This window comes from Copadichromis virginalis, linkage group LG11 (assembly GCF_057382275.1).
Source record: "Copadichromis virginalis isolate Kocher_CV1m ecotype Utaka linkage group LG11, C_Virginalis_male_GT1.1, whole genome shotgun sequence".
Lineage (NCBI taxonomy): Eukaryota > Metazoa > Chordata > Actinopteri > Cichliformes > Cichlidae > Copadichromis > Copadichromis virginalis.
In genome coordinates this window covers 39,667,132-39,689,838 of record NC_140628.1, presented here as the reverse complement: position 1 = coordinate 39,689,838, position 22,707 = coordinate 39,667,132, and the positions used below count along the sequence as shown (strand labels likewise).

At 45.5% G+C, this 22,707-nt stretch overlaps 1 protein-coding gene across 3 annotated transcripts; it reads left to right on the top strand.

Annotated features, from left to right (window-relative positions):
* Nucleotides 1–2,310: 2,310 nt before the first annotated feature.
* On the top strand, nucleotides 2,311–14,234 carry LOC146699517 (gamma-aminobutyric acid type B receptor subunit 2-like). 3 transcript variants are annotated; one of them, XM_085472490.1, is made up of 19 exons: nucleotides 2,311–2,562; nucleotides 3,654–3,791; nucleotides 3,863–4,033; nucleotides 4,894–4,995; nucleotides 5,100–5,165; nucleotides 5,335–5,523; nucleotides 6,037–6,279; nucleotides 6,429–6,489; nucleotides 6,586–6,666; nucleotides 6,852–7,002; nucleotides 7,072–7,204; nucleotides 7,695–7,793; nucleotides 7,911–8,030; nucleotides 8,303–8,413; nucleotides 9,338–9,565; nucleotides 9,888–10,013; nucleotides 11,234–11,315; nucleotides 11,405–11,507; nucleotides 13,607–14,234. In XM_085472490.1, the coding sequence occupies exons 1-19, from the start codon at nucleotides 2,311–2,313 to the stop codon at nucleotides 13,749–13,751; spliced, it is 2,601 nt and encodes an 866-aa protein (XP_085328616.1). In that variant the 3' UTR covers nucleotides 13,752–14,234. The 3 variants fall into 3 exon arrangements, with proteins under 3 accessions (XP_085328616.1, XP_085328617.1, XP_085328618.1); XM_085472491.1 differs by having other exon boundaries at nucleotides 7,908–8,030; nucleotides 11,408–11,507; XM_085472492.1 differs by having other exon boundaries at nucleotides 2,371–2,562; nucleotides 7,908–8,030.
* Nucleotides 14,235–22,707: the final 8,473 nt, after the last annotated feature.

Below are 22,707 nucleotides of genomic sequence, written 5' to 3'. Positions count from 1 at the left end.
AGCTTTAGTAAGGTAAGGTAACTTTATTTATACCTAAAGGCAAGGTAAATTTGCTTTACAGAAAAATGACAGCATTTGGCATCCCTTTAAAAACACACATACCTAGTAAATATATAAAACTCACTGTGGCACATATATAGTAATTTTAATATTTCGAATCAAAAACAGTTCTTATTTAATTCAGTGACAGCAACGGGGACAAAGCTATTTTTATAACGCTTTGTCCTGCATCTCGGAAATAGAAACCTCCGTCCTGAGGGAAGAAGCTGAAATTCACCCTTTAGAGGATGGGAACCATTATTAAGGATTGATAAAGCCATCCTCTGTACCTGCTTAGAGTACAGGGAGGCTAAACAAGACTGTGGCTCACCTATCAGACGACTGGACCATCTCACTATCTGATTTAGAGAGTTTTTCTCTGTGACAGAGGTCTGACCGAACCATGCCACCAAACAAAAGGATAAAACAGACTCAATAAAAGAACGATAAAACAAAGTTAAAATTTTTTGGTCAATGTGGAAATGAACAAGTTTCCTAAGGCAATAAAGGTGCTGGTGACCCTTTTTACAAACTGATTTGCAATTTTGATCAAAATAGCTACTTAGCCTTTCTTCAAAAATCAAGTGTCTGCTTAGGTTTGTTGTGTTTGAGCTCTCTTTGCTCTCAGCGTGGAGCTTCCACATTAGTGTGTCAGACGAGAGCGTTCAGACACGTGAGGCTGACCAGCTGGAGACGAGCCGCCTGATCGCTGCGTCTTTAACAACAGTTTCCTGCCACCTCTCTCTCTCTCTCACTCACACTCACACACACTCACACACACACACACACTCTCACACACACACACACACTCTCACACACACACACACTCTCACACACACTCACACACTCTCACACACACACACACACACTCTCACACACACTCACACAAACACACACAGTGTGTGTAAGTGCTGAACCCACAAAATGTCAGTGCTCACATCAAACTGGCTCTCACAGGGAGCTTTTTTATTGGACTTCATTACTTGGATTTCCAGAGAAAACTGAGTTCAGTCAGTGCTTTGGATGTTTGATCCCACAGGCAGCCCAGGTCGCACACACATACTTTGTTCAGTGATCGAAACCTTACAAAACAGGTGATTTTAGGGTTTTCAATAAGTGCTGCATCTGCAGGAAGTGACAAAAACACAGCATGGGTTGTGGACTCTGCACTAGACTTACTGATCCGTCCTCCCCCGAGGAGCTGCAGCCCTCTGGTTTCCTTACTTGGTGGGGAACTCGAGGGCCAGCGTCCTGCAGGTTTTAGATGTGTCAGCTGGTTTAAACGGCTAAACGACCTCCTCAGCATGTCTTGAAGTTCTTCAGAGGTCTGGTAATGAACTAATCGTGTCATGCAGGTGTGTTGACCCAGGGTCAGATCTCAAACCTGCAGGACACCGGCCCTGGTAACTGTTGCTGGGATTTGGTGTTTTATAAATAAAGGTACTGGAATTGAATGGAGGACCAAAGCCTGGAGGTCATCTCAGGAGGTTGGCCAGCTGTCGTCTCCTTTACAGATTTACAAAATCCAAATCTTTAATCCAAAGCAGGAGCCGAGCAGGTGGAGGCGGTCGGCATGGTGACGAAACCGGGTCACATGATGGCACATAAGGAGTGCCGACATGCAGCTGCCGGGCAGGTGTGTATGCTGACCAGGTAACTGAACAAAAGTGAAACTAAAGAGGGCGGGGACAGGAAGTGACACTGACCCGGGACCACAGAACCAAACAGGAAGTGGATTCAAAGAGAAACTGAGCTTGTTGAACTCTGCTGTTCTCCATACAAGCCTTTGAATCTGCCTCCCTGAGTTCAGCATGCAGGCTTGAAGCTGTGTGTGTGTGTTTCTGCGTGTGTGTGTGTGCGTGTGTGTGTGTGCGTGTGTGTGTGTGTGCGTGCGTGCGTGTGTGTGCGTGTGTGTGTGTGTGCGTGTGTGTGTGTGTGTGCGTGTGTGTGTGTGTGATTGTGTGTGCGTGTGTGTGTGTGTGTGTGCGTGCGTGCGTGTGTGTGCGTGTGTGTGTGTGTGCGTGTGTGTGTGTGTGTGCGTGTGTGTGCGTGTGTGTGTGTGTGCGTGTGTGTGTGCGTGTGTGCGTGTGTGTGTGTGTGTGTGCGTGTGTGTGTGTGCGTGTGAGAGAGCAGTCTGCTGGTGATCCCGGTGGCATCTTGTGTTGCTCTTGATCCTTTTATCTCTTCGGTCGGCCTCCTCAGCCTCTCAGCTGCTCACAGCACAAGAGGATTACTCCGTTTTCCTGCAGCCGTCTGCGGCCGGAGTGGGGAATGGGCCGGTTTGGACGGGTACAGGAGGGGTTGGGGTTGCTCCTGGTCTTCTGGCTGACGATGGGGCTGGAGCCGGCTCAGGGTCGGCACCCTCTGCCCATGCTGTGGCTGATGCCGGGAAGCTCCAGGTTGGGCGGAGAGAATCTGACGGCAGACGTGGCTCCGGCTGTAAGACTGGCTCTGCAGGACCTAAAGAAACAACCGCCACCGCTGGGGAACTACGAGATCCAGCTCCAGCGGCTGGACTCACAGGTGGGTCTCAGACCCGTTGATTCGCTGCCTCTATGGGGGCACAACTCTGTTCTAAAAACTGCTTTAGCTTCTTGAAACCAGACGAGATGATTGAGCAACAGCACGTGCTCACCAGGCTCCAGCTCCTGCTCTCTGGTCCTTTTTAAACTCTAATGGGACAATAATTTAAAAAAGCGTGTTTTAGACCAGGAAAGTGTTACTGAGCTCAGAGCTCATAAACGTCTATGTAATTAGATGAGTCGCCATCTGCTGGTCATATAAAGAAAGTTAAAGATAAAGGAGGTTAAGCGTTAGCTTCACTCCGAAGCTGTGCCCGTGTTTATTTATCTGCAAAGGCTATTAAATATGGGCAATTTTCTAACTGATCTTTTTTCCCGTGTTGGAACAAATACGTCTGTTATTATTCTCTTTTTCTTTCACTGCAGAATTTCACACTGCAAAGCAAAACAGAAATCAATAAATAAATACACCAAAAATAGATCCGTAGCAGCAGATTTTACTCTCAGCCTCGTATCTTTGAAACTATCAAACATGCACGTTTTTCAGATGTGGACTCTAAAGCGACCACATGCATGTAATGAACAAACAACTAAAAGATCTGAACGGAAAAGGAAAAGTTATCCAAAGAGTTTCTTGATGCGTCATCCAGGTGAGGACGTCCCAAAAGTAATTCTGTTCATCTGGACGTTTTCAGTGATGTTACTGGAGCCGTTCGCCAGCTATCTGCGAGCGCTGCTCGTGACCTTTGACCAGTGGCCATGAAAATGTGCTTATTAATGATAAAGGAAGTGACCTCACAGCCATCACGCTGACGCGGACACTCAGTAGAACCTGCGGTCAGCTGAGACTGAGGAACTTGGGTGATGATGAAGTGTTTGAAGACGTCCACATGAACAGAATCAACCTTTTTGGACTTCTAAAAATATTTCAGGTCATATCCAGGTCCATTGTTGGAAGCCTACACCTGGCACAGGTGGTGCTGCAAAGCTGAATGATGTTTCCGTTGAACCTCTGAGGCTGCTCCATGTTCTCGCAGCTGAAACATGTATGAACTCGACCCCGTGTCACATCTATTCTCACCTGTCTTCCAGTGCGACCCTGCTAAAGCGCTCAAAGCCCTGTTTGATGCCATGTGGGCGGGGCCGAAGTACCTGCTGCTGTTTGGAGGGGTGTGTCCACCTGTAACGGCGCTCATCGCTCGCGCTCTTCCGGCGCTCGGCCTGGTGCAGGTGCTGACCTCAGCCTCACAGTGGTGACGTAATGCAGCCGTGTATATGACAGGTAACTTCTGCTTTCCCAGGTGTCTTTTGCGGCCTCGGCTCCCGGCCTGTCCAACAGGAAGTTGTACAGAAACCTTTTCAGCACGGTGCCGTCAGACCGAGCGCTGAACCAGGCCGCCGTGAAGCTGCTGCAGCGCTACAAGTGGACCAGAGTCGGCGTGGTCACGCAGGAAGGACCCAGACTCTCCGAGGTGAACGTGGGGCGTAGCTTCAGCCTTAAGCATGCACTCTTTCTAATGCCCAGCAGGGGGCGCGTTTACCGTGAGAACATGAAACTACTGTGCACCTGATCTCTGACCTCACTGAACATCTTTCTGATGACCTGCTGGTTCTCCTAAGAGTCAGGAGGGCTGGAATTAATGCGGCGTTGCATTCTGGTTACCAATCCTTTACCGTGAGAGCGCGCGAGGTGGAGGTGAGAGGCCGGAGGACACGGCCTCTCACCTCCACCTAGAAAATCTAAGATCTCAATGATGAAAACAGCTGAACCTTCAGAGACAGGCTGTTGTAACCAGGGGCCGACGTCACAATAGCCATGTCCATCTTTTATATACAGTCTACAATGGTGACTCTGAAATAATGAAGATTTTCATGAAACTCTGATATCGTGGACTTAACCAACATCATCAGTGCCTCTTATATTTATTTCATTTCTCTGAATCGTAGCTGCACTAAAATCTAAAAGCAGGAGCCAGGAGAGCACGATGAGCTCTGCCACTGCAGCAGAGTAGGAGGGGTGGATAATAAAACAATCTTAGTCGTGTTTTTAAAGAAAGAAATTCTTTGTTTTCAGATTCACGTGTGAGTACTTCGTCTCTTCTGCCTTTTATGTTGTTTCTTATTTTCAATGTGGGTCAAACTAACCGGCCGATTTAAGTTGAAGGAATCTGAACTCTGAGGAAACCTTTAAGGCTTAAAGTGAACTTGCAGTTTTTTCACTTATGAAGTACTCACAGTACAATGAAGGAGAGGGACGGGTCTGTGAATGTTAGGGAATAACAGCCTCATGACGAAGCAGCTGTGAGACGTCCGACTACTTTTATTTGTGCAGATGAAGAAGGATCTGATCAGACAGCTGCTGAGAGCCGGCGTTCACGTCGCCGTCGCAGAAAGCCTCTCTGGAGACGTCTGCGGCCGCCTGAAGAAACTGAAGGTACAGGCGTCCCTTTACTTTTGCTCACTTCAGTCTCTTAGTGCCGTCAAAGCAGCTGAGCCTCATCCCAAACTCAAGGATTATTACTCGCTCTTATTTTGAAGGATGAGGACGTTCGCATCATCATCGCACAGCTGGAAGATGAGTCTGTGTCTGAGGTGTTCTGCTGTGTAAGTACTCTACAGAGCCAAAAGTATGTGGACACACTTTAAGGGCCTTTTAATCTTCCAGGGTTTCTGTAATAACATTTCTGGCTTTTCCAGATTTTAGCGTAGAAGCCTGTGATGGACACGGACCTGACCTGGTGGATAATACGAGCCTGTTGTCTTGTTTCCTCAGGCGTACAGACTGAACCTGTTTGGAGCTCGGTACCAGTGGCTCGTAGCTGGCGGAGGAGCAGCTGGGTGGAGGCTGGGGTGGAAGTTTTCTGGCTGTACGGCCAACAACCTCCTGGTGGCGGCAGACGGGTCCATCCGACTGCAGGTCCGAGAGCTCGGCAACGCCAACACGCCGGGAGTCTCTGGACGGGTCAGAAACAGTTTGAAACAAACATGCAACAGTCAGGCTTGTAGAGCCACAGGCAGCGGCTTTAGGCCACTGCTCTCCCTCACACTGGGTACAAAAGATGGCCCCACTGATGCTTTTTGGCTGTTGGAGCGAGAAATGATTACACTGGGATACGAGGGAGGAGCTTTTCAGCAAACTGAACCTACAGACTGTGAGGGTTTCATCTACAAATGAAGCCAAAAACATGGGAGTCAAATTTATGGGCACTGACTCACTCAAAGTCGGCCTCAAGTGGTCATTAGTGGAACTGCAGGTTACGGCTTCAGGTTCCTCGCAGCCCCCCGAATCTGTGCAGGACAGATGGAGAGTTAGCCTGAAATACTAGTAATAATAATGCAAATATAATAACTTTTATTTAGATATAGCACTCTTCACAGAGAAGAACCAAACTGAGCTTTAATCAAAGGACAACTTTTGGACTTTTGATCATCCTTAGAATAAAGCAGGTCCTTTAATGGTGGCCTTGTCCTGCAGACTCCTCAGGACTACCAGGACTCCTATCTCAGGCAGCTGATCCAGGAGGGGTCAGAGGTCAGCTCGCTGCACTCCTTCGCCTATGATGCCGTTTGGGTCGTTGCCAAAGCTCTGAGCCAGGCGACGCAGGCGGCGAAACAGAAAGAGAAATACAGCCCTCGGAGGAACGTGACGGTCAGCGAGGAGGAGGTGGCGAGGATGTTGCTGGAGGCCGTGAGGAGCACGCGGTTCGAAGGAGTCACAGTGAGCAGACACACAGTAACGAGCGTCACTGACCACACGTGGTCATCAGGCCTTTCAAAACAGAGCGTAGACGTCCAGCTGAAAGGCTTGAAGACCAGCTCTCCTTTTTCCCGGTGTGCGCCTCACCGTGAACATGTTTGTGCTTTCAGGGTCCGGTTTTCTTTCGGAACGGGGAGAGAATGGCGTCGATCGAGCTGCTCCAGTTTCAAGGTGCCAAAGATCCCAAAGTTAATTTGATGTAAACAATGATTTCGTGCTATATCACCGTCAGTCAGTGATGAATCCATGATGTGTGTGTGTGCTCAGTCAGCAGTGGTGTCCTGGTGGGGGAGTTCAATACCAGCACCCAACAACTCCGCCTGATGCACCACCTGCTCAGGTTCAAAGGTCAGAAACTAAACTTACATTTTATTTTGAAAGGCATCAAAACTGGAAGAGATGAAGAGTTAAAATGAGCTGTAAACCGTTTGTTTTTGCTGTAAAGCTGCGGTGAATTGCACCGTTAAAGCCGACCTGCTGCTCGGTGACGATGAACCAAAGATAAACACTGATCAGATGTGCTGATGCTGCAGGTCCAGGACCAGCTACAGACCAGCCTGCTGTCCTTCTGCAGCACCGTCACATCAGCCTCCGCCTGTACATCGTCATATCATCGGCTGCCGGTGTGACCGTCATCATCGCTCTGATCGTCCTTTTCTTCGTCATCGTCAACCACAAACGCCGGTACGACGTCTGTAAGTTCACCGACACGTTACAGCAAACAGTGAGAAACTGAGCGCCCTCTGCCCGCAGGCGGCTCGGCTCGGGCGGTGCATCCCAGGACGAGCTGCTCCTGCTGGGCGTCCTGCTCTCCTCCTCCTCGGTGCTGTTCTCCGGCCTGGACGAAGCCTCGCTGTCGGACTGGATGTTTGGGGTTCTTTGTTCTGTGAGTTCCGCCTGACCTGAGTCTTACACGGCGACCGCGAACTGAAAACACACAGCTCTGTCCCAGAAACAGCATGAGGCTGGAAAAATCGAGTATTCGTGGTTTGGAGTTTTTACCAGAGAGTTTAACTCAATCACAAAGACACGCAGAGCAGTTTTTAGCTCAGGGTGATGCAAAAAGGATTAAAGTATGTTGTGATGTGTGAACGGGGCTCCTTGAAATATTTAATAATCATAATCAATTATGAAAATTCCTCCTTAATATCTGTCTATCCATCCATCCCAGCAGGCACACCCTGAACTGGTCGCCAGTCTGTCGCACACAGAGACACACAACCATTCACCTCACATTCACACCTTAAACTGTGGGAGGGTGGGGGCGTACCTGGCCTCACTCCTGCCTCTGCTGGATGTTAGATGAACTGCAGTTTATGATTGCTGGAGGTTTCACTAACTGTGAGAGATGATAAATGATATTCTGGGTCCTGCAGGTCCGTCTGTGGACTCTCGCCGTGGGGCACACTGTGGGCTTCGCTGCGCTCTTCACTAAAACGTGGAGGGTCTACTCGGTGTCCAGCATCAATCAGAAGGTAAATCAGCTGCTACAGTCTGCTCGTAGTTTCTGAACTCCTGTGAGCCTCAGACTATAAAACTATGAAATCCCTGAAGTCTTGTTTCTGATTGTTTCTCTGTACGTCCCACAGCAGAGTCGAGCGCCGTCAGCAGGCTGCGTCCTATTCTGGTTATTCCTGGTGGACACGCTTGTTTTAACCTCCTGGCAAATCCTGGACCCCCTCAGATGGGTGGTGCTTCAGCACAACACAGAGGTCTTTAAATGCAAATATTTACTGTAAATCACAGCAAAGGGGCTGATGGGAAATGCATCTGAGCTTTCATCACCACTATTGTTTATCAGTCAGTGATTTAGTGAAAATTAGAAATAAAAATATATTTACTGTTTTACTGCTTTGAGAAATCTGTCCATCCATCCATATCCACCCTTACTGCTGCTGAGTGGACCCTGGCCCCTGCTGCAGATGTAAACTGAAGATCATTTGTTTGTGTGGACTGACGCAAACCAACTGTTCTGGTCTTTCAGGGCGACGCTGCTGAGGAGGACGTCATCATCCGGCCGTACTCTGAACGCTGCAGCAGTGTTAACATGGAGCTGTGGCTCACTGTGGTCTATGGATACAAAGCACCTCTGCTGGTCAGACTCAAAGTCCTTATCAAATATCTGATGTTACGCTGCAGTTTAGGCCAAGTTGCAATCTTTAAGAACTACTATTATTATTATTAATAATAATAATAATACAGGCACACCCTGTATGGACCACTCTCCTGCTCTTTTTTACCACCTCTGCTTCTCATGTACAATGAACAGAGCCTTAGCACCAAATATAAATTGTTGCAGATGGAAGAAGTCCTTTTTTGAGCCGTCCTACCTCTATTTATTTTCTTCTTTATCTTTGCAGAGCCTCTTTAGCATCACAATAAATAAGATTTATAATAAAAAAAAAACAAATTGTTTTTTTTTTAAATATAAGAACATAAGTTTCCTAACATCAACATTTCTATTCCTGGACGTTAAAACACATGCACAGTTCACTGAAAAATGAGCAAGAAGAAAACAGTTTGTAGCCTCATTAGCACCCCCATGCGGCCATACTGTTCATCACATGCCATAAAAATAGACTTCGTCCTGGGCAAGTAGTATATATTTAAAAAAAGCAAATAAATATTTTTATGCTGATATTTAAAATGTGAATTTTATAAATTAGCATCCATGTAATTGGTTTTGAGACATGTGTGACAAATTAGAGGTTTGATTTATTGATAATCAATTAGAAAACCAATCAGTGATTGTGATCTCACAGATTTCTCAGTTTGAGTTTGTTTTGTGATAAGTTTCAGAACAAAAATAACAAAGATGCTCTAATATCAGTAATGTTGTAACTTTTCCAGTTTTAAAACTGTTAATCATCAGCTGATTGAAACCAGATTTTTATGGCAGCTGTGATCCAAGTTTAACAGAGTCCATCCAAGACAGAGCTGCAGGATCAGAGCATCAGCAGCTCATCATGAGGGTCACTGGATTTCTGCGCTTTGATAAAACCTGATGTTTTGTCTTCAGCTTCTCGGATGTTTCCTGGCCCTGAACATCTGGACCGCAGAGGTCAACGAGCCGGCGGGCAGCGGCAAACACCTGGCGCTGAGCACGTTTGCCCTGACGGCGTTCAGCGTGTCAGGAGTGTCGGGATCGCTGCTGATGTCCCACAATCCTCCAGTTCAGTTCTGTGTGAGCAGCATCCTCATCCTCTGCTGCAACCTCTTCATCCTGAGCGGGTGGTTTGGACCGAAGGTCAGCGTCACGCCTCGTATTTTCATTCTTTCATTTAGACTTTGAGTCAAACGCAAACCCGCTGAGGGTAAAAGACTCACGATCGAGAGATGTCCGCAGTTTAGGTCACACCAACAGATGCTGCACATCTGGCAGGACCGATGCTGCGTGTTGGACTCTTGCTTGTTTTCTATGGCAATGAGCAAATGTTACCCAACAGGAGGCCATGACAGGCTGAAGGGCAGTCAGCTGTTAGGTCGCAGACAGATGCAGACACCGCTGTTTTCGTGGCTCCTCCTTCATCACACATGAACGATGATGACTGACCTTTGTCTACTTGCAGATTGTGTTTGTGTGCTGGAGCGGCGGCGGCCTGCAGCGGGCGTCCGGGCTGCAGGGTGATGCTGCACAGGAAGATGAAGATCAGCTGAGCAGGTTGAATCAGCAGCTCAGGAGTGAAAGTGCACAGGTGAAGCGTTACACCTGCCTTTGTGAACAGTCAGCTGCAGCGAGAGAATAGAAGCACAACACAGAAGGAACAGTTTTATAACCGACGCCTGTTTTTCCTTCCTTCAAATTAAATTTGATGTAGTTTGAAGATTTGGCGAGCTTTTTCTCCACTTAGATCCATAATTAGTTGGACAAAGACAGTTTTTGTCGTTTTGCATCTGTACACAATCAAAACTATCAAAAACTTCTACCACACGTGGATTTTAAATCTAATAATGAAGACGTGAGTGAAGTGCAGGCTTCCACTTTGAATTCAAGGGGTTTCAAATATTGCTTAAACTGTTTATACACAGTCACTCACGCTGAGAGTTAAACTTTACTGGACCAATGAGCAGCTTCACTTTGATCCTGTTATGTCAGGGGAAATGAAGCAGATAAAATCACTGATGTTTATTCAAAGTGTTGAAATAGTATTTTATCGCTTTCATACACAAACATCACAAAATGTAACCAAGCCAAGAACACTTTGAAAGAGGTGGCGTGTCATTGTCCGAGTCTACAAGCAGGAAACAGCTTCATGAAGTTCACAGCAAGCTGCAAAAGGCTGGTTACACTCACGATGGCGGAGGCAGCGTGATGATACGGGCATGCATGGCTGCCTGGAGCCAGCTCACTGCTGATTACTGCTGATGTGACCGAAGCAGTGGGCTGAACTCTCTGCTCACATTCACACAGAGCTTCACAGTGCACGTGGATAACGAGCAAATCAAACTGCACAAAGCAACCCAAGAGTTTCTCACGGCATGAAATGGGGTTTTCTTCCATATGCAAGTCATCCAGATGTTCTTAGTGCAGTAGAGTTATTAAATACAAAAATGAAGGCAGAGACACACAAACCAGCTGAAGGTGCTGCAGGAAGAACCTGCACTGCCTCTGAAAACAGAGATCGGTGTAAGAAAATGTCTCTAATTACTAAACAGTTCATGCAAAGTTTTTTTTTTAATTCCTTAAATTAAAGTTGAACATCTGGACTTTGATCTGTTATTTAAAACTCACTGTGGTGGAGTAGAGAGGCGGAGCTATAGCAAATTATAGGCTTAAGCGTGTTTAACTACTTAAATGGAGCTTCACTGAGACAGTCTGTCTCTGTCGCTGTCTGCGCTTCATTAAATATTGGTTGGATTTTAATGTTTTATTCCCAGATGTGCATTTTTACGTGTGTGGTTTGTTTGTTTGCAGCTGGATGTGGAAATAGAAATCATCAGAATGGAGCTTTCTGAGACATCGGGGACGTTTCAGCGTCTGATGAGAGACAAACACGGTAATCATCACTCGCTCTGAGAGTTAAACATATGTACTCTGTCAGTGTGTGATTCCTGATAAGTACATAAAAGCATTTTTCCCGTGAAGCAGCCGAAATCGGATCAGTGACTCATGAAGCTCAGATCTGTGCGAAAAACAGAAACAGCGAGAGCGAAGCTTCGACCCTGAAAGACATCAACTCACCCGAACAGTGAGTCCAACACACAAAAAACCTGAGGGAAACATAGCAAACATTTTCTTGCTCATGTGTAATTACATTGACATTATCTGGAAGTCCCACAGGATCTTGGCTCACTGAGCACGCGGTCGGTTGGGGCCATCTTCCTGATTTACTTGTGTATGCTAGTTGTCTCATCCTGTGGTAGTGACGCTTACTGCCTCCATGTCCTTCTTTTCACTTAGCGTACAGCCTCAGGGTGCTGGCTTTAGGGTGAAACCCTCCACGCATGGTGAGGAGCTTCCTTGTTTTGATGTTAGTGGCGTCTATTTCAGGACCTGCCTGACCCTCTGCAGGAACTTGGTAGTTGCAGCTTTCCTAGCGGCCTCTTCATGGTTCCCATCTACCTGTGGGATGCCCAGGTACTTGTAGCTGTCCTCTATGTCTATGGGATTGCACTTCTGGAAGTTTAGAGTATCTTCCCTCTCTTTGTTACCATCCGACTACACTTCTCCAGTCCGAACGACATTCCAATGTCATTGCTGTATAGCCTGGTAGTGTGGATCAGTGAATCGATGTCTCGTTCACTCTTGGCATACAGCTTGATGTCATCCATGTACAGGAGGTGGCTGACAACTGCTCCGTTCCATAGTCGGTATCCGTAGCCAGTCTTGTTAATGATCTCACTGAGGGGGTTCAGGCCTATGCAGAACAGCAGTGGGGACAGAGCATCTCCTTGGTAGATCCCGCACTTGATGGTAACTTGTGCTATGGGCTTGGAGTTGGCCTCTAGTGTTGTACGCCACATCCCCATTGAGTTCCTGATGAAGGCTCTCAGGGTCCTGTTGATCTTGTACAGGTGTTGGCATTAGGCAGTGAGGGGCATTGAGTCATAGGCCTTCTTGAAGTCAAACCAAGGCAGTGCACAGGTTGGTCAGTCTGGTCTTGCAGTCTTGGGTGACTGCTCGGTCTGCTAGTAGCTGGTGTTTCTCCATCCACGTATTGAGCCATGTGTCTGTTCATCCACTATGATGCCTCGCAGGTTCTTCCACATGGTCCTGAGTCAGGTTATTGGCCGGTAGTTGGATGGGCCAGTTCCTTCTGGGCTCCTTTGGCATCAGGAGTGTCCCGCCTTCAGTTAGCCATTCCAGGCGTCTCTCATTGATTAGCAAGCAGTTCGTTTGTGCTAATTGATGCTAATGGAGTGCAGTCAGCTTCTTTCGCCAGTATAGGTGTCTGTCATGTCCAACTCATCATACTGGAGACCCTTTTTGGTATGTCTGCCACTGTGATGGTTACTGGTCCCTGTTCAGGGAGGTTGCCATGCTCTGCTCTTAGATCCACTAAGGCCTTCTTGTTATGTTCTGCGTCCTTCACCCATATACTCTTCCAGTATTGCTCCGTCTCCAGCCTCGGTGGTGTTGTTCTCATATTGGTCCCTTGCCACTGAGAGTACACCTTGGACGGGTCTGTGGAGAACAGCTGGTTTATTCTCCTGCTTTCCATCTCTCTGGCGCACCGCTTTAGCCAAAGCTGTGAGTCTTTGCTTGGCAGTTTCCAAGGCCTCAGGTATGGACTGCTTGCTGTACTTCTTAGGTGTCCTTTTCTTCATCACACCTTTCTGCAGCTCTGATAGCTGACGAAATTGCTCCGTTCTACCTTGATCCTGGCCTCTAGTTTCCTTCTCGATGCTACTCCTTGTGACTGTTCATCAAGCATCTCTGTGAACACTGGCTCCCCCTTGCTGTAGAATTTGTGTTGTACCTTATCGACCTCTACTTGTGACAGCGTTTACATCTTGCCGATGTCTGTACACCGAGTTACCAGATGTTTCACCGTCAGTTTGCATGTCGGGTATCAAATATTCCAGAGATCCCCTTCATGTAACCCCTTCTGCTGGGGTTACTTAGTCGCATTCCCACAGCGCCCAGTCCTCATCTGAAGATGAACATATTTCTGTGAATAATGACATTTTCCAAATTTCAGTGCAGTTTTCTTGCATAAATATAAACTTAAGCCAATCAGTGTCCTTAATAAATGTATTTAACAGAAAAATGACACATTAGAGGCGCGTGAATATTTGAAGTGGAAGAAGTTTTACTGCTTCTCTTCCTGTCTGTGATTTCTGTCAGCATGCGGCGCCGCCTGTCGGTCCAGCTGCCCATCCTCCATCATTCCTACCTGCCCGCGATCGGTGGCGTCAGCTCCAGCAGCTCCAGCCTGTTCGGCAGCCAGGAAGTCTTTGTCGATCAGCACAATAACTCATTGTACACCTGATGGCAGGAAGCTGCAACTTTGACCTCCTTGGGAAAGAAATATGAGACTTTATGCTGCGCTTACACAAATCAGCCAGAACATTCAAATCACCTGCAAATATTTTAACCTTGGTGTTTGTGGTGTGTTGGGGAGGCTGCTGCCATCTGGGAGTGCCACGACCACCGCACTGTGAACCCAAACGCCCAAAGTACTTAAATAAATTAAGTAATGTAAACTTGATTTTTAAAAAACATTTAGTTCATTTTGCATTTTGTTCAATTTAAGTTTAATTTAACTTATTATTTTTAAACAAGTTCAACTATTTTGCATATTAAGTACCTGCTACTTAAAAAATTAAGTTAATTTACTGATTTATTTAAATGATATGGCAGTCATGTTTGGAAGGTTTCAGGTCAGTTTGACCCCAAACATAAAGACATTAGTCTGACATAACAGCTGGACTGATTCTGAGGAGACAAAGGAATAAAAGTAAAATGGCCTCGACGTTTTTGTTTCATTGCTTTGTTGTTGTTTTTATTTCCTCTTTCAAACATTACATAAACATTTTAAACATTTAAAAAAACAATTTCATTTAAAAATAATGAATTTGTTGGGCATTTAAAAAATGTGAGTGTTTTATTTACATTTAAAATGTTTTCAAATTTTCTTTTCTTCTAATAAAGAAGTGAGGTAATTTCCTGTCAGATATGAAGCTCCGCCCACTCGTCTGCAGTTGATAATTTTGAAATGTGAGTGGGCGGGATTGAAGACTCATCTGGAAACACCGGCACTAGTGATGGGAATTCTGGGGGGTTTAGGGAGCCGGCTCTTTCAGCTCACAACCGGCTCTTCAGGTTGTTTTGTTGCTTTAGTTAATTTATTATCAACAACAATATAAAATTATCCACAAAATGAATATTTTTTCTGAATCCTTTAACATCCGCAACTGAAAATAGTTGGAAATAAAGTGCAGTCATGTTTGCAGGTCTTTATCAGCTGAGTTCTGTCTTGCTGGGTCTCATAGAGCTCTGGGTTGGTTTAGGTGGTTGTGGTGTGTACTGCAAGATGCTCCAGATGCAGCAGCAGCAGTTGACACACTGGCACCTTCATTGATATCACACTCAACTGACTGTGTTTTATCTTCCCCTTGCACTGATGGGTGGACAGCTCTCAGGTGCCTGCGCAGGTTGTTTGTGGCTCTCTATGATATCCTTTTCTTGCAGACTCTACACTCTGCCTGCTGTTAATGAAATTGAAACGGTTCCAGATTTTGCTTCTTTTCTTGATGTCGCTCATTTTCTCTCGTGGCACCGTTAGCTACCAGGTAATAAGCTAATAATGCAGCCACTTCATATGAAACTGGAGTGATGTGATCATGACTTCTAACAGCTGTTAAAAGACAAGCAGCTGCATTTCGGACTAAGTGTTCAACGCTCAAATAAAGAGAGCTGCAGAGGTGATGAAGGCATGAATATGTTTTTCTAAACCTTTAAGAGAAAGATGAGGCTTCGTCTTGGCAATTTCAGGTAGCTGATAAAAACAGATCTTCTCACCTGTGGACACTTTCTTATCTAATTTCTAAGAGCGATTTAAAAACACTCTGAAATTCCTTGCAGTCTGGGAATGATGACAAGCAGGAGGTGGTACACCACACTAGGAGGAGTATTCTCTAATAGCAACAGAAAAAGACTGCTCTGACAGGTATGATTTAAACCATCATAAAACTGTGACTCAAGACCAACAACGTGTTCAAGTCACAATAAATGAATGTCATCATCAACTGTGTCAAAGGCTCAGCCAAACCTGAAAGGACTAAAACAGCAGAACAACCTGAGCCAACAGTAAAAAGAAGGTCAATACAAACTCGTAAAGGTGCCGTCTCAGCACTGTGACGAGATTTAAAACCAGACTGGAACTCTTCAGAAATGTCACAAAGTGCCTGAAAACAACCTCTTCCAAAATTTAGGAGTTTCCAAAATTGGCCTGTAATTAGAAAGAACATTTGGATCCAGATTTTTGTTTTTTTTTGGTTTGCACAACAGCATGTTTGAAAGCAGCTGGTACACAACCTAATGACAAGGAAGCATTAATTAAAAGTAAAATACTAGCCCCAGTAACATGAAGAGCTTCCTTGAAAAGGTGGGAAGGGAGGACATCGTGAGGGGAATTGGAAGGTCTTAATTTATGGGCTCAAATTGTGGTCATAAATATTTTGTACTTGTAAATCAGGATTTGTATGTGTAAAAAACATTTGTGTGTGGACTTAGCCAAAAAAATACGTGTGAAACTCTGCACTCAAGTTTCAAGTTACAAGTACGAAGTTTGGGGTCCTTAGGGACTAGTAAAGCGCTATATAAATACAGGCCATTTACCATTGCTGTGAGTCACAGTGCGCAGCATAAAAGTCCTTTCACATCGGACGCAGCATGTGCTGCTAATGCTAACTGCTAACTAAAAGCAAAGGATCCAGAATTTGTTGCGCTGGCTGCTGGGCTCTGTGGGTTTTTGCAGCAGCTCTACCTGCACTAGATGCACCTGCTCCTTGTCGTTTCTATCTCTAACTTTATGTCCTCTACAAGAGTTTCTGGTTTTTTTGCTGGTTCTTCAAATGTTCAATAAAAACATGTATGCTAATTCATAATGAAGAAAGCTTTGTAAGTATCCCCACTAGTGAAGACTGTCATTTCCACAACACTGCCCCCCTGAGGTTCGCAGCGCTGTTGAAAAGGCTGTGGAAGTCCCTGTATTAAACACGCAGACCTGTGACACAAAAATCACCAAACTCGGACGACCACAGACTGTTTTCCTTCGTGGTGATGAAAGAAAACGCTGGGCTGGCATGTAAAAGGGCATTTATTCCCTTCAAAGACCTGAAGCTCCATGAAACACCCCTCCAATAGCCAAATCCACCTGTTCTCTGATTGGATAGTTAAATTTGTGATTGACATGACATTGGCCAATCAGATGAAAGGAAGAAAAATAGGGTCAAAATTCGTACTTGTAACTTGAAACTTGAGTGCAGAGTTTCACACAGATTTTTTTGGCTAAGTCCACACAAATTCTTTTTACACACACAAATCCTGATTTACAAGTACAAAATATTTATGATCACAATTTGAGCCCATATCAATTCATTGATTACTTCCTGTAAGACAATGAAAGTCCCAGACTCAAACTGCTGAAAAACAGTAGAGCACTTAGAAGGTGGATCTAGGTGCCTCTGTAGGAACAGTGGCACCAGGGTTAATTACCAATATTAAAGAGAACTCGGGGCTTGTGAGTGTTGGTAGAAAGGACGTTGGACAGAAAAGCAGATTTTGCAGCTTTAAAAGTGACCTGATATTTTGATAAGTAGTCGTGTAGGATGCCCGAAGACACCTGGAGTTTGTCCTTCTTCTACTTTCTCTCTGTGTGACGACTGAGAGTGTAGGTGGGTTATTTCAGCCAAGGTTGATGATTTACTGCGTTTAGTCCTGAGTGGAGCAGCAGAGTCCCTCATCCTAGAGTACGTTAGGGTTACAGATTAGCTCTTTAATGGGTAGGCTGGCATCGTAAAGAGCAGAGATAATGAAAGGAAAAGTGAACAGCGGTCAATGCATTTAACTGACTCGCTGTTCAACTCCGGATTACACACAGTGTTGGGAAGGTTACTTTTAAAATGTATTCCATTACAGAATACAGAATACATGCCCCAAAATGTATTCTGTAACGTATTCCGTTACGTTACTCAATGACAGTAACGTATTCTGAATACTTTGGATTACTTAATATATTATCATGCTTTTTACAACAACGTGAATGTACTATTGCTGTGTGATTTATTACTATTACTGAAGGTCCGCGACTCCGAACTGTAGTAAAGGGACCTCTGACTAATACGGCGGGGTGCCTGTCGGCTCGTAGCCGAAAAATAGCTTTACTTTGTTGTGTGGGTCAACTTTGAGACAGAGAGAGGCGTTGAAAGACTGCTCCAACAGAACTTATTGTTTTCGGAGGAAAACACGAACACGGTGTACAGTCGAGTCTTAATAGCTTACTTACAACTGGGCTCGTCAGGCACTCTTCTTGGCTGCAGTGGTTATTATTATATTTACATGCTTCCAGCTCCCGTTTTTCCTCGATGACAACTCGTACCTTTCCACTCCCCTTTTTCTCCCTCCTCGCGCTCACAGACACATAACGTGTATGGCAGTCCATTCTCCCTGCAGCACGGACTACACTGCCCATGATGCTACATTCTTTAGAGCTATGCTTGTAGCATTCTGCCTGTTAGCTTAGCACAACAACAACAACAACGAAAAGGCGCTCTCTCACCCAGGAAACACACAGTCGCAGAGAGAGAGAGCGTCGCCCTGTAACCATGGCAACCGTAACGCTGCCGCCTGGAACAACAGAACGTAGCTGTCAAACAAACCCAAACAGTCCTGACCCGCGACAATATGAAACAGGAAAGTACCGCAGTGTAATCCATTTATTTCAACAAAGTAACTGTATTCTGAATACCACCTTTTTAAACGGTAACTGTAACGGAATACAGTTACTCATATTTTGTATTTTAAATACGTAACGGCGGTACATGTATTCCGTTACTCCCCAACACTGATTACACAACATCATATTAAACATCATAGGGAAATGATCCCACAGTCTTTGATTTCAAACATTCAGGCCGTTTGACAGCACCAGATCGAGTGTGTGACCTTTTCCATGAGTTGGCTCGCTCACCCACTGAGTGTCAATAAGGGCGAGGAAGGCCTTTTAAATCACCAACAATTAAAACATGGTCATATCCTGGATCATTGTAACTCTTTGTACTACGGTCTTCCCTCTTCTCTTCTTCTTAGACTGCAAACAGTCCAAAATGCAGCAGCCCGCCTCTTGACTGGTACCAGGAAACTTTGCCATCACCAGTGTGTGAATGTGTGCGTGAATGGGTGGATGACTGGATATCTAAAGCGCTTTGGGGTCCTTAGGGACTAGTAAAGCGCTATATAAATACAGGCCATTTACCATTTGCCCTATTACTCCTGTTCTAGCTAGCCTACATTGGCTGCCCATAAAGTACCGTATTCAATTTAGAATATTACTCATTACATCCATCCATCCATCCATCCATTCGCTTCCGCTTATCCTTTTCAGGGTCGCGGGGGGCGCTGGAGCCTATCCCAGCTGTCATAGGGCGAGAGGCAGGGTACACCCTGGACAGGTCGCCAGTCTGTCGCAGGGCTAACACACAAGGACAGACAACCATTCACACTCACATTCACACCTAGTGGCAATTTGGATTATCCAATTAACCTATCCCCACAAGCTGCATGTCTTTGGACGGTGGGAGGAAGCCGGAGTACCCAGAGGGAACCCACGCAAACACGTATTATCGGCTCCGTCTCTGATTATAAGAGTTTCATCTTATAATCAGAGTCAGAGAATCAGTCCACAGTTCATCTTGAAAGTATTGACAATTTGAAAAATAGGTCTTGGTCCTATTTCTATTATCCTCCTCCTATTCTCTATCTTACTTGTTAAGCACCTTGGCATACCCTTGGTTTTTAAGTGTGCTTTATAAATAAAGTTTATTGTTATTATTGTTATTATAAGACTCCCCAGCAAGTCAGCAAAATCAAGATTAATATCCTTAAAGCATTTCAATGGATGATCCACCACAGTGCAGCTCTGAGGGAGTTCAGTCACAGCTGGGGTAGAAAACAGGTGAAAGTTCCCAACAGTGAAATTCATTTTTAAATATTGAAGCTAGACCTCCACCTTTACCAGAGAGATGAGAAGTGACCAATCGGGAGGAAGGAGTTCTGAGAAACAAGAAGACTCACCAGGTCGAAGCCGAGTTTCTGTCAGGAATATAAATTCGAGTTCTGACAACATGAAAAGTCATTTAAGATAAAAGTTTTGTTTGCCAGCGATCTGGTGTTTAACAGGGACAATCACAGCGTGATCACATCGCTGCTAACAGGAGCAGGTCCCAGCAGATTCACACCACCTCTGTAGGATGCACCCACCACCAGAGAGGTGGAGGCAGGGCAGAGGGAGTGGAACGGGGTGGATCCATTGATGAACACTGAATCTGTATCTGGACCGGTGCAGGAAAAGATGGTAGCACATCTGTAACAGCACCGTGTTTCTTACCTCCACGTGTTTTCAGGTAAGTGTTGATGAACAACAGAACACGGTTCTGTGCCAAACTTGACAGTCGTCTTATTTAAAGAAACATCACCGACCATCAGAAGTTTATGTTTGACTTTTGCTTAATTTAAAAAGATTACAAAAGTAAACAATAAATATCGAGTTTTGCTAAACTGAAAAAGTGACTATTATACTTACTCCTTTTAAGTTCCATCCATTTTCTTGGGCTCATTCAGGCCAGGTCACAGGGACAGCAGCCTAAGCAGAGAAGCCCAGACCTCCCTCTCCAGCCTTTCCGGGGGAACACCAAGATGTTCCCAGGCCAGAAGAGAGATATAATCTCTCCAGCGTGTCCTGGGCCTGCTGCCCCATCCTCATCAGATGCCCGAACCACCTCAACTGGCTCCTTTCGATGTAGAGGAGCAGCGGCTCTACTCTGAGCCCCTCCCGAATGGCTGAACTCCTCCCCCTATCTCTAAGGAAGAGGCCAGCCACCCTTTGGAGGAAGCTCATTTCCACATCTTGTATCCGTGATCTTGTTCTTTCGGTCACTACCAAGAGCACTCCACCCTTTTCGAGCTGAGGACCATGGCCACAGATTTAGAGGTGCTGATTCTCATTCCCACCCCTTCACACTTGGCTGTGAACCACTCCAGTGCAAGCCGAAGGTCATCACCTGAACAGAACCACAAACAGAACCACATCATCTCCAAAAAATTCAATTCAATTTTATTTATATAGCGCCAAATCACAACAAAAGTCGCCTCAAGGCGCTTCATAGATACAGAGAAAAACCCAACAATCATATGACCCCCTATGAGCAAGCACTTTGGCGACAGTGGGAAGGAAAAACTCCCTTTTAACAGGAAGAAACCTCCAGCAGAACCAGGCTCAGGGAGGGGCGGGGCCATCTGCTGTGATTGGTTGGGGAGAGAGAAGGAAGACAGGATAAAGACATGCTGTGGAAGAGAGACAGAGATTAATAACAGATATGATTCAATGCAGAGAGGTCTGTTAACACATAGTGAGTGAGAAAGGTGACTGGAAAGGAAAAACTCAATGCATCATGGGAATCCCCCGGCAGCCTACGTCTATTGCAGCATAACTAAGGGAGGATTCAGGGTCACCTGGTCCAGCCCTAACTATATGCTTTAGCAAAAAGGAAAGTTTGAAGCCTAATCTTGAAAGTAGAGATAGTGTCTGTCTCCTGAATCCAAACTGAAGCTGGCATCTGAGATCCTGAGACCACCCAAGTGGAAACCTTCCACCACTTGGCTACACCTAGAAATTCTCTCCATAAAAATTCTTAACAGAATCTGTGACAAAGGGCAGCCCTGGTGGAGTCCAACACCCACCAGAAATGAGTCTGACACACTGCCAACTATGCAGACCAAGCTCCTGCAACGGCTGCATAAGGATCAAATGTTCCCGAAGCTACAGGCCAGACACCACATACTCCTGAAGCACCTCCCACAGGATACTCCGAGGGACACAGTCGAACGCCTTCTCCAAATGTTCCACGACTAGGACGAAAACCGCAGTGTTCAGTTTTAAGTTTTATGTTATGTCAACTTATTTCAACGGGAGACTTCTTAGCCAACAGGCTACGATACATCTGAGGAATGTTAAAAGATGCCCCCGTAGATGATCCCTGTCTAGAGACAGAACAGGCATTTCGGACGTACTACTCATTGAAACATAAAATGACATGTTTGCTTTAAAAGCATCAACATCAGCTCCTCTCTGACAGTATGCTGGGAGTTTCTAAAAATCACTGGGTCTTCATTGATCACATGCAAACATACAAACATCTGGAACAGTCCTGACACACTAAGGAACAATAATATGAACAACTTCCAGAATGGAGTTTTAAAGGAATTAAATCCTTGGAACATATATTCAAAGGAACAGACTTTATGCCGTTGCACAGATTAGTTGGACATCATGGGGTTAACAAGAACAGATCTTTGAATATCAACAGATTAAATCTATTATCCATTATAGTAAATGCCATCATGGTCCACTTGGGAAAATGTACGTGTTGAGCATTTTGTTTGGCCTTCAGACAACAATTCTGATTTCCACACTGCCAGACAGGACAGTGGGTTCCCTGCAACAATCGTTCGTAGAAAAACGATTCCTTTCCCTGTGAGCTGGGTTTGCATTGTTTCTGATCTTTGTGCAGCGTGCACATCAGCCCCATACACACTGCTTTACTCTGAAGCTCTTATAACCTACTGACTCCTGTTTAAACCTGTGAGCAGAAAATTAGGGATAATTATTTGGGACAGAAGCTTTGTGGAGGTTGTTTGTTTGCTTTTTGGCAGCTCAGGAAATTTTGAAGTTACGCCATCCAGCATGAACGTTGAGCTTTGGACGGGACGGCTGCAGCTAAGCTGGTGAGGAGAGTTTAGCTACACTGCAGGTGACTGTAGAAGCAGTTTTACCCAAACGAGTGCATCGAAATTCACTTACAAACTCTCGTTCACATCGTAGTCAAAGGAGCTTGCAAAGAAAAGCGTCTGGACTTCTTTAAGTTACTTGAAGACGTTTCACCTCTCATCCGAGAAGCTTCTTCAGTTCTAAGGTCAAATGGTGGAGAGTCCCAGATATAAACCTAGTGGGAGTTTCCCCCCACAGAGGGACAAAAGGACCCCTGATGATCCTCTAATCGCCTGAGCCAAGGTGTGAAACTGGGTGTGGGTCCCAATCAGCCAGAGTTTCGGGTGAGTTCATTGTGAAACCTGGCCCCACCTTATCATGTGAATTCCTGAGGTCAGATGGTCCAGGATGTGAGTGGGCGTTAAGGCGTCTGGGAAGGATCTCAAAACTGGATTAT